The following is an 11629-nucleotide window of genomic DNA, read 5'->3' as shown; positions in this document are numbered from 1 at the left end:
AAAGTGGACGATCCGGGTGTCGTTCTATTAGAGGTTTTACGGTATATATATATCTCACTATCAGAATTCAGTGATTCCATTACTTACAGTTTTCAACGCTCTATTGCTTTCTAAAACTTTTTATTTTTGTACTAATCAAAAACTTCAAAAAATCAGAGTTTTTTCGAATAAGTTTATTTGGAAAACTTGTTTTAAAACTAGTATTACCGTAGAACCTGTATTAGAAGGACCTATTTAATGGGAGGGCCCTCTGGGAAGAGCTTGGAGAAATACGGTAAGGCCCTCTTCAAATTTTTTTTGTTTGTAATTGAAAACTTCCGTGTGTCTTTCGTGAAAAATGTTCCTGAAATTAATCTCACAAAAATGTGTTGAAACACAGTTTTTTCGGCAAAAACTTGCTAGATTTTTTTGGTGAAATTGATGGATTTTCATGCGGTTCAAACAAAAATCGAAGGGCCACTGTAATTAAAAGGCCCCTCTAATAGAAGGGTCCTCCGGAGGTTCCTTGGAACATTAGAAGGTCCGGCTTTTCTATTACAGGTTTCACGGTATTCATGGTGTAGATCACAGACAGTTTTGTGATACTTATTGGTAGATTCGAAACATTCTCATAAAAACAGATACATACATACAATACCGTAAAACCTGGATTTAAAGGATCTCTGTCATGGAAGGGCAGTCTAAGAATCGGACCATTTGAAATTTAAACGTTTATATGTTCTGAACAAAAATAAACCAAAATTTTCGGCGATGCTTCTCAGAAAAAAGTCCCGGAAAAATAGAAGGACCCTTGTAACATCATTCCGGAGGTACCTCGAGATCAAAACATTACAAGTGTAAACCATTCATGTTTCACGTTACTAGGATTACCGAGAAGATTGCAAAAGATTTCTATGTCTTTTCAACTGAAAGCGCATTGAGATCGAAACTATAAAAATACGTTTTTGACACTTCGAAAATGTTCGTAGTTTGATTTTGAAAGATCACTTTTGAAGAGCTTCCGCAAAATTCTAGGCACTATAAAACCTTGCAACCTCACCTGCTTTTCTTGTTCCGCAATGAGGTTTCTTGTGATTTTTGGTGTTCTTTTTGTCACTGGTAAGAATGTCTTGATATTCCAAAAACAAAGAGCAATTTTTTTCAGTTAGTTCCATTGTCTTCGATGATGATTCAAGCTCTGGATCGCACGAATCTTCATATTCTGGGGGTCGTGGAGGAAATCATGGTCATAATGGAAATCATGGAAACCACGGAGGAAGACCTCCAAGACCAAATAGGCCACCAGTAACCCGGAGACCAACAAGATGCGAAGCCGGATGGACAAGAGTAAATAGGCAAAGTGGTGGATGGTGCGTAAAAGTATTCGCTGGTATGACGAATCAACCACAAGCAGAATCATTATGTGCTCAACATGGAGCCCGATTGTCAGCTGTGGAGAGTCATGAGGAAAGGGAAACTATTGCTGAATTGGGAAGAGTTGTGATGACGACTACTTCTGCGTGGAAGTTTGGAACTCTGAGAACTGGAGTCGTGCGAGATTCAAATAATAGTGTGAGTTATGAACATCTGATTTGTAAATTTCAAAATCTAAATTAAGAATTTATAGAAAATTTCCTGAAATTACAGCCATTCCACTCAACAGATGGAAATGCAAAAGACTTGAATGCTGTCAGATGGAGTGGAGGAGAACCGATTAACGGTCTCAACCGGAACAATAATTGTGGAATGATGTGGATTTGGGTCCCAGGAGGCAGACGAGTAGATCAACGTCAACATGGTCTATTCTTCTCAATGGTCTGCCATATTTCATGGAACGATAGATTCAGGGGATATGTTTGTGGAAAAAAGGCCCAATAATTATTTCTTTTTCTGTTGAATAAAACTTTTAATTTTGAATGTTGAGTATCCTGTGAATCTGACGTGTAGTCTTGAAGAGACGACAATCTTGGAAGTAAAACAAAAAAGAGCTGAGAATCCAGTGATTTTATTAGTTACAGTTGTCCTCATAGGACATTAACTGAAGAACATGGATTTGGATCACTTACAGTTTTCTGGTAACTATTGATAGATCAGAATTCTGATAGTACTCAGAAAATAACAAAAATACCGTATAACCTGCATGAGCATTATGCCTGTGATAGGCACTCGAAGAAACGGGTCGTTTGAAATTAAGATTTTTGGTATCAAATTTTTTGGTGATTTCCAGCTGAAAACTCATAAAGATCAAAACTGTGACTATAGATTTTTGAAACTTACTATTAGAAAATCTTCGTAGTTTGATTATGTAAGATCACTTTCAAAAAGTTTCTGCAAGGCTATGGGCATGGTGAAGCAGGGCTGAGCGAAAAACGACATCCGAAAAAAAAATAAAAAGCTGATATTTGGGTTGAAATGAAAATTACCTCCAATTAAAAACGTATTTTCGAAATATCATAATTTTTTGAGATTTTCCGGAAGGTTCTCGAAACATTTTGAAAATCTCAAGTTAATCCAAGTCAATTTTTTTTGCCAATACCCTGTTTTTTACAGAATTGCCCGTACTATGCAACTGTCAGAGGAAAAAGTTTCAACGAAAAATTTTTTGGTCCGAAAATGTTCCGTTTCCAGAGCTTCGAAGTTCATTTCACCAAACTTTTATTATCCGAAACCTACCGGAAAACGGAAAACTTTATTCCTCCCGAAAATTTTTTGCTCAGCCCTGGTATAAAGGCTTGCAACCGTAACTGCTTTTCCTGTTTCGCAATGAGGTTTCTTGTGATTTTTGGCGTTCTTTTTGTCACTGGTAAGCGTTCCCTGAAATTCCAAAAAAAACAAGAACAATTCAGTTAATTCCATTGTCTTTGATGATGATTCAAGCTCTGGATCTCACGAATCTTCATATTATTCCGGAGGGCGTGGAGGACATCATGGAGGAAGACCTCCAAAACATCAACCAGTAACCGAGAGACCAGAAACAAAATGTGAACCCGGATGGACAAGAGTCCATAGGCAAAGTGGTGGATGGTGTGTAAAAGTATTTGTTGGTATGACAAATCAACCACAAGCAGAATTATTATGTGCTCAACATGGAGCCCGATTGTCAGCTGTGGAGAATCATGAGGAGAGGGAAACTATTGCTGAATTAGGAAGAGTTATGATGACGACTACTTCTGCGTGGAAGTTTGGAACTCTGAGAACTGGAATCAAGAGAGACACATTGCATAGTGTTAGTTGTGAACACAAATTTAATTTGGAATCTTTTGAAAACATCCATGGAATTATAGAAAATAACTTTGACATTACAGCCATTCTACATAACAGATGGCAATGCTAAAGGCTTGAATGCTGTCAAATGGAGTGGAGGAGAACCAAATCAAGGAAGTTATGGGTTAGAAGAAAACTAATGAAAAAAAAAATATATATATTTTCAGTGGCGGTGGAAATAACTGTGGGATGATGTGGATTTGGGTTCCAGGAGGCAAACAAGTTAGACAACGTCGTCATGGAGAATTCTTCTCGATGGTCTGTCATATGTCGTGGAATGATAGATTCAGAGGATATGTTTGTGGAAAACCTGCCGTTTGAAATTTGAATAAAAATGTGTATTGAATTAGAAAATATTTATTCAGTGTATGGGGTATCGCCCGTGTTTGACTCTACTTCTTTTGGGTCATTGCTGATTTCCAATTTCCATTGGGATAGGAGTTGATATATTTCTAACTTCAATTTTTGAACAGCTTCGACAAATTGAGTCGATGCCTCTTCCTTCGAGAGCCCTATAACTTTTGATATTTCAACAGAATTATCATTTTTGTTTACCTCTACACTTGTTCCAAGCATGCCATTTCTCATTTCCGTTGATCCATTTCCACATCCACGACTTTTCTCCTTCGTCGATTTCCATGTAGTTCAACTCTGAAATATGTTGTCAAAATCGGATGAAAATACTTTCTGACCCACTCGGAACATTGACATCACCCACTAACGCTTGTTGGTAGAATCCCCAGATGTTTCTGGTGTGATTTTCAAACTTCGTGAATAATTCAAACTGAAACTTAAGAACTTTCCTTTGAACGAACCGAGCTCTGATTCGTTTGAAATCATCCAATGCGCTCTCCATACTGAAAGAAAGTAAAAGAAATAGGAACAATCAAAAACAGAAAACATAGTTTATCAGTTCTTTCACATCTTTTCACAAACAGGAAAAATTTAGGTTACTATCATCAAATCGGCATCAAAAGGGAAATATAATCGAAAATATTCGAAAAAGAAAGAGGAGTAACAGATGCAGAAAATGAGCAGATAATGGAAATGGAATCAGAAGAAGAAGAACATGGTGAAACCCAAGAGGAGAGAATTAGCTCGCATCAACTCTCATTGCCATCATCACCGTCGACGACGTCTCATCATTTCCGAGAATTGACTACTATAGTCATTCGAAGATGATCGTTTGTCTTCTAGAAAACAAATTATTACTTTGAATTTTGTTTTGGAATGGTCTATCTAGACTAACCATGGAAAAGTTGTTGGTATGCTTGAAGCTGATTGATTGCCCGATTAAGTGAGGAAACTTTCCAAGTTGATAGACGAAGTGGATCACGGAGAACGTTCCTCATTACTGGAAATTATTTGACAACTGAAACTTTTATGTCCGATGAACTTACACAAACATCCTTCTCCATTTTTGTTGCATGCAGATGTGATGGAAACGAGTAAAATAGTCGAGAGTATGAGTGTTCGCCACATGGATTGCATTCGTCTAGAAAATCAATTTTGTACTAGACAATTAAAAAGAAATTGAGAAAAATTGAGATCGAGTAATAATTTAAATAAAATGTATTCAGATAGAAGTTTTTGAAAACCCAAAGTTCACAGAGCAATGAATTCGACGATCGGAGAAATCCGAAATCTTTGGAACTTGATGATAAATAGTGGTGGGTGGATCTTAAAAAGACTTGTTGAATATCTGATCTGATTAGAATAGCCACGTCATATTTTTCGAAGGCGTTTTTTCAGCACATATTTTAGTTGTTACTAATGAACCAGTTAGTATCAGAAAACATATTTGAGGAAAAATATTTTTAAGAAGTGTGATGAGAGAAAAAACAAGTAATTCATCCTCCGAATAATGCTTCATTGAAAAACTGAACAAGGAAATTAAAATACATCACTTGAAAATCTAAATCACATTCCGTACCGCCCTCCACATCCGCATGAATTCGTGAAAAAAATACATCAAACTTGACTTACCTCTCAACCTCAAAAATGTTTAGACCATCATTCGAAATTCAACAAATATTTCATGAAAATCTCATGTGTCCACCTATCATGGGATATGACAGGAAAAGTAACGTTTGGTTTGGAAGAGAGTTTTTTCGAAGATTGATAAACTTAGATTTTAAAGGGAGACTCCGACCTAACATTTTTTGGCATTAAAATGTTTCCAAATTTATGGATTTTCCTAATATCCCAATGAACAAACGCACGGTGTTTCAAAGAACCTAGTCAAAAATCGCGCGCCCAAAAAATTTTAGGCCAGAAGAAATTTAAGACACATTCTCTGAGAAAATTTAGATCGGGTGGGAAAAATGGAAAAATTCAAAATGGTCCTGGGAGTCTGATATTGTATGTGGTGGGTATAGGGGCTACTCTAAAACTTTTGACCATAGTACCCATAGGCCACGCCCCCTCCTGGCCGCGATATAATACCGTAACCCCGAAAAAACTTTTTTGTTCAAAATAATGATATCGACTCAAACGTTTTAGATTTCAGTTTTTGGTACTATTATGACCATTTTTTGTGTTGGGACCAATTTTCTACAGTAACCCTGAAGTAGAGAAAATTTCACTTTTTTGAATTTTTTTTCACTTTTTTGGAAATTTCTCAAAAATTTCCCATTGGTTACCGAACCAAACCCCTAAAAATTCAATACTTTGGTTCTATTTACAGTATAATACCATAATGACATAAAAATTAGGGGGACCTGTTAAGGGTTATTTTCGAAAACAACTTTGGTCAAAAAATGAAAATGATGATAATGATTTGATATAATATGGAATGGATTACTCTTGCTGTTTTGAACATTTTTTGTGTTCAGAATAAAATTCTAACTCGTTTCCTTTCAGCTGAAAATTTTGATTTTTTATCCGACTTTGAAAAAAATCACTGAAAATCTGTCGTCGCGAAAATTTTAAAGTTAGTCTAGAAAAGATAATGCCAGATTCCAAACCAGCGTAAAAAATAACATTAGAAAATGTCTGTTTGAGTTTGCATATCTTGAGCACAAAATGAGTTTTAGTTCAAAAAGTGCGAAAACACCATGTGGGGGAGTACATGGCAACAAAAACTCTTCCAAAATCGACCATCTCCGATTGTGATGAAATTTGTACCAGATGTAGTATTTTTGATGGGTAGTATTTTGGCAAAAGTTTTAAAATCCGATCTCATCGTCTTCGTGCATTTTCCGAAGCACCAGAAAGCGGAAAAAATTGCTTCCAAGTCTATTTTCAGGGAAAAACTTAGCGTTGCAAAGAAGCACGAAGACGATGAGTAGAAATTTTGAAACTTTGCCAGAATACTACCCATCAAAAATACTACATATGGTACAAATTTCATCACAATCGGATATGTTCGATTTTGAAAGAGTTTTTGTTGCCATGCTCCCCCACATAGTGTTTTCGCACTTTTTGGACTAAAACTCATTTTGTGCTCAAGATATGCAAACTCAAACTGACATTTTCTAATGTTATTTTTTACGCTGGTTTTGAATCTGGCATTATCTCTTCTAGACTAATTTTAAAATTTTCGCAACGACAGATTTTCAGTGATTTTTTTCAAAGTCGGATAAAAAATCAAAATTTTCAGCTGAAAGGAAACGAGTTAGAATTTTATTCTGAACACAAAAAATGTTCAAAATAGCAAGTGTAATCCATTCCAATTTATATCAAATCATTATCTTCATTTTCATTTTTTGACCAAAGTTGGTTTCGAAAATAACCCTTTTAAGGGCCCCCTAATTTTTTATGTCATTATGGTATTATACTGTAAATAGGTTCAAAGTATTGAATTTTTAAGGTTTGGTTCGGTAACCAATGAGAAATTTTTGAGAAATTTCAAAAAAAAAGTGAAAAAAAAATTCAAAAAAGTGAAATTTTCTCTACTTCAGGGTTACTGTAGAAAATTGGTCCCAACACAAAAAATGGTCATAATAGTACCAGAAACTAAAATCTTAAACTTTTGAGTCGATATCATTATTTTGAACAAAAAAGTTTGTTCGGGGTTACGGTATTATATCGCGGCCAGGAGGGGGCGTGGCCTATGGGTACTATGGTCAAAAGTTTTAGAGTAGCCCCTATACCCACCACATACAATATCAGACTCCCAGGACCATTTTGAATTTTTCCATTGCCACGGTGTTTTCGATTTTTCCATTGCCAGTGATTTCTCACGTTCGCTGGAGCGCGTTTTCCGACCAGGTTCTTTGAAATAGCGTGCAAACGCAGAAAAAATTCCGAAATCCTTGTAAACGCCGTCAAGAATGCAACAGAGGGTCTCGGAAATCCTAGGCCAAAGCTACGGTGTGCGCTGTTTTTTTTTGCGATTTTTTACAATTTTTCGGTTTCCTGTCGTTTGTTCTGTATTTTTCGAAAATAATTGAATTATTAAGTAGAACACTCGATGAAGAGATCAAAAAAGTCTCGTAGACCTCACAAATGACAGAAAGAATTGCATGAAAACAACTTGGACGAGAATTGAGAGCTCGAGTTCGATTTTGAACATTTGCTATAACTTTTTCGAAGTAATATTAAGGAAATACATGATTTTGAGAACATTTTAAAAATACAGAAAAATTAAGCCGGAGTCCCCCTTTAATATGTAAATTTATCATTGTTGGAAACCAAAAGTTACTTTTCCTTATATCCCATGATGGCCCCTTTAATTCTCCTTCAAAAGTTGCCGACTGGGTTATTACGATGAAAAACTTGTGGGATCTTATTAGTTCGATTATTTTGGACTTTAAACAATAGGATGTAGTTTTACAGTCCATTTGTGTTGACCGGAAAAGGTACTTTAGTCGAATCTAGAAAAAAGAAAAACGGAAAGTAATACGAACATATTTTTCATGTAGTCCATCGAAACATGAATTTCTTTTCAGGACGCCCGAGAACTCATTTTGTATGCACCAACAATTTTTATTCTCTCTTTTGGGTTCAATTCGATTTTAAAAATTTAATGGAAAAAGATATAAGCCAGGAGAACAACTCTCTGGAAAAAAAGAATGATTCATGTTAGTTTTTTTTCTAAGTCCACTTTTGTTTAATTCAAAATTCACACGTAACTAGTCGAGCAGACAGAAATTGACAGATTGACTAGACGAAATAAAATTCAGATTTTTTGGAGAACTTGGATGAAAACTTGAATGGGTGTGAACCATTCGTTGGTAGAAGCGAACAAGTACATGTTGAGTGGATTCTTGTAACAATTAAATTTAAAAAATTAAGTTTGGGACGAAATGTTGATTTTAAGAGGTAGTCTAATTGAGATTCGAAAAAAAAATCATATTCCGGAAACCGCGAGTACTAGATTATTAGATTACGGTGCCTTCAATTTAGGTAGCTTGTAAGTAGAAAATTCAACTCGAGAGAAGTTTGAATTCAATTTTTTCTGAATTTTCAAAGTATCACTAACAGGAGGTACTTCCCAGAAAAGGTTATTAAAAGAGGAAGTAAACTGCAGAACCCGGGTAAGAAAAGAGCGAAATGCAATAAGAAATTCTCAAAGAAATAACTTAAATGTTAAAATATTAGAAGTGATGTTTAAACTAAAACATTGAGAGAGAGAGAGAGAGAGCGAGAGAGAGAGAGAGAGAGAGAGAGAAAAAAAAGTGTAGGAGAATTCTCCTCTTAAGACGGGCGGATTCTTGAAAGTCACCTTTGAAAATTGGCTTCGTTTGGAAAAACAATCTCAAGGAAGTTGATTTAAAGAACTACCGTTTATTAGCTATATTGTCTTGTGATTTCTAAGAGTTTGTTCAAAAACTATGGATCAGAAAACTGAAGAAGTCATCATGAGAAATTATGTGGGGGATGATGGATTCAGAAAGATTCTTTAGTATAGAAACGACATTTCAGAAGGATTTAGGGATTCTGGGAAAGAAATAATTACATTTTTGAATTATGGAAATGTTAAAACAAATACCATTGTTCTGTTTTGCAAAGATTTCTTTTCAGAAAAACACTCGTCACTTCAGAATCTTCACGGACCATTGAGCAATTTCGCTCAAGAATAGGGATATTCAAAATCGCCTTCGAAATAACAGATTGGAAAAAACGCGAAATTTATAATTCAAAAGAGAGATCATCGTGCGAACATTCGTTCACAAGGTTTTGTTGATTATGTCGAAAGTCTTTCCTTCATTTTGACACCCACATCGGATTCTCATTTTTCACAAAACAGATGCTTCACAACAGAAATCGGATTCTGTAGACAAAAGATCCATAAGCGTAGTTTCGTTTTCTCACGTACGCAGTTTACTGAAGATTCCATAATTAGGTTCGAAACATGATTACCACGGTTCCAGAAAAAGAAAAATATATGAATTTTCAAGTTCTTCTGTGCTGGAATTGGATCTGAATGTGTTCAATGGTTTCGAACATATCTAAACGGGAGTTTGGAATCTGAAGCATTGAAAAAAAACTCTCAATTTCTACGGTACAAAATAATCAGTGCTGTGGAAGAGACCCGCTGGTGGCCGTGGGCAACGGTCCCACAACGACAACTACAGTAACCTAGAAAGGTTTTTATTTTCAACTATCAAAAATTTTATGTTAACAGAAAGAATTACGAAAAGCAGTGGAAATAAATTCGGAAAATAAAAATATTTTTAGGTTACGGTAGTTGTGGGACTTGCGTTTTTCCTACACAGCTTCGATTATTTTGTACCAGAATAATATACAAATTAGATTTGTGGGAAAAAAACGGGATTTTCAAAATGTCATCTCCAAAAAAACCTGATGAGTTCCTTTTGTGTGATTATAGTGGGCTCGAGCACAAACAAAGCCACGTTTTATCAGCGGACTTACAAATGTGAACCTTCGAGAAATGAACCTTCAGCACCTCATAGTCAGCTCGAGAAGCTCCGCCTCTTTTTCAAGATCTCAACTAAAATTGCCTGCGTCTATCATCATCATCATCCAAAACGAGAGAGAAAATTCTTCAGAACTTTTTTTATTATTCGAAATTCCGTTTCTGTGTTGTTTCATCTCATTTTCTATAGGGTCAAGTCATGAGATGAAAATTCAAAAAATTTCCAGTGGAATGCAGAAAAACAAAAAGAAAAATAGGCAAGAGTAGGACGAATGAAAGGGAAGAGAGATGATGTTGGTTGATGAATGAATGATGATAGAGGAAACAGATTGAAATCTGATTCAACATACTTTCAGATTTCAGAGGGTGTTGTGATTCAGAGAATGACTAAATAGGGAACGATTTGGCAGGAACCACGTCATTTCTGCTTCTGTATTTGGCATTTTGAAGGATCTCGACAGAGGCTATGGATATTTTTTCGGAAAGGGTTCAAAACATCCATGGGCACCAAGATACATCCCTCAACACTATTTTGGGGGAACAAAGAAAAATTATTTTTTAAAAGTAATTCCATGCTAATAGACTGTCTGAGCAATGGAATATATTCTCGAAAAACAAAAAAAAATCGGATCTGAAAAATGTTTTTGTTGAATTAAAATATTGGAAAAGTTACGTATTTTCCTGATTGGAATCCCCGAGCAGTGCGAAAGCTAGGCCACGGCGACTGGCAGCCTGTCTTTTAAATGGCGGAGATGAAAGCAGAATAATCCAGGAGAATTGCTATACATATATAAGAGAGGCTGCCCGCCGTGGCATAATAGTAAGTTTCTCAGTTCGCGGGAATTCAGGTCCTAGTCCCTATTCGAAACCTTCTGTGTATTTTGAACGGCGTTTTTCAAGGATTTTGGATTTTTTTTAAAATTTCGTAGTAATTTTTAATTCAATAAAATTTTTGGTCGGATTCCCCCTTCAAATAAAACTCTCGGGATGAAATGTAATGTTTTCGGAAGTTTGTCGAAAATTTGATTATTTCATAGATTCGCCACTTGAGACGTCACATGCAGAATCGAAATCGTATATTAAAATATTAAAACTTCTCCCAAATGTTAGAATCTCACACGTTCGAACTCAGAATATATAACTCAGAAAGCACTTTCAGTTAGTATCCTTTTTGTATCCATTCATCTTTTTTTGCGTTCGTCATGCTTTATTTTTTCTTCTTGGGATCAGTTTGCATCTTTTATTTCTAATGATGTTTTCAGAAACGAAAAAAGAAAAAAGTGATGTTTATGTTGTCAGGTTCGTTTCAATCCATCATCCACAACATTCATTTACTTTTCTTTTTTCTACCCATTATAATAATAACAACGAATCTTCGGTTTTTTGAAAACTCGGAAAGATGAAGATGATGACTCTGTGTTTTTTGTGTGAAGAAATTTGGGAAAATGAAAGAAATATGAGAAAAGAAAGGAGAAGTAGAAAAAAGAGAATTTGAAAAAATTAGTTAAGTTAGCTGTAGTACTAGTTATGCAGTCAGAAGGCAGTGCATGTCAATTCGGTTTG

At 35.5% G+C, this 11629-nt stretch overlaps 3 protein-coding genes across 3 annotated transcripts; 2 read left to right on the top strand and 1 right to left on the bottom strand.

Moving 5' to 3' along the window:
- Positions 1-1058: 1058 nt before the first annotated feature.
- On the top strand, positions 1059-1857 carry CBG17967 (the record flags this gene model as incomplete). Its single annotated transcript, XM_002641985.1, has 3 exons — positions 1059-1098; positions 1145-1551; positions 1627-1857. The coding sequence occupies 3 exons, from the start codon at positions 1059-1061 to the stop codon at positions 1855-1857; spliced, it is 678 nt and encodes a 225-aa protein (XP_002642031.1).
- Positions 1858-2742: 885 nt separating this feature from the next.
- Positions 2743-3383, top strand: CBG17968 (the record flags this gene model as incomplete). Its single annotated transcript, XM_002641986.2, has 3 exons — positions 2743-2782; positions 2826-3205; positions 3285-3383. 3 exons carry the CDS (start codon positions 2743-2745, stop codon positions 3381-3383), a joined length of 519 nt encoding a protein of 172 aa, XP_002642032.2.
- A 217-nt stretch (positions 3384-3600) lies between these two features.
- Positions 3601-4734, bottom strand: Cbr-acbp-7 (the record flags this gene model as incomplete). The annotated part of the gene is made up of 6 exons (XM_002641987.1): positions 3601-3755; positions 3799-3894; positions 3940-4100; positions 4370-4436; positions 4493-4597; positions 4644-4734. 6 exons carry the CDS (start codon positions 4732-4734, stop codon positions 3601-3603), a joined length of 675 nt encoding a protein of 224 aa, XP_002642033.1.
- Positions 4735-11629: the final 6895 nt, after the last annotated feature.

This window comes from Caenorhabditis briggsae (genome assembly GCF_000004555.2).
Source record: "Caenorhabditis briggsae complete genome, chrIII, whole genome shotgun sequence".
Lineage (NCBI taxonomy): Eukaryota > Metazoa > Nematoda > Chromadorea > Rhabditida > Rhabditidae > Caenorhabditis > Caenorhabditis briggsae.
This window is presented reverse-complemented; position numbering and strand designations above follow the sequence as displayed.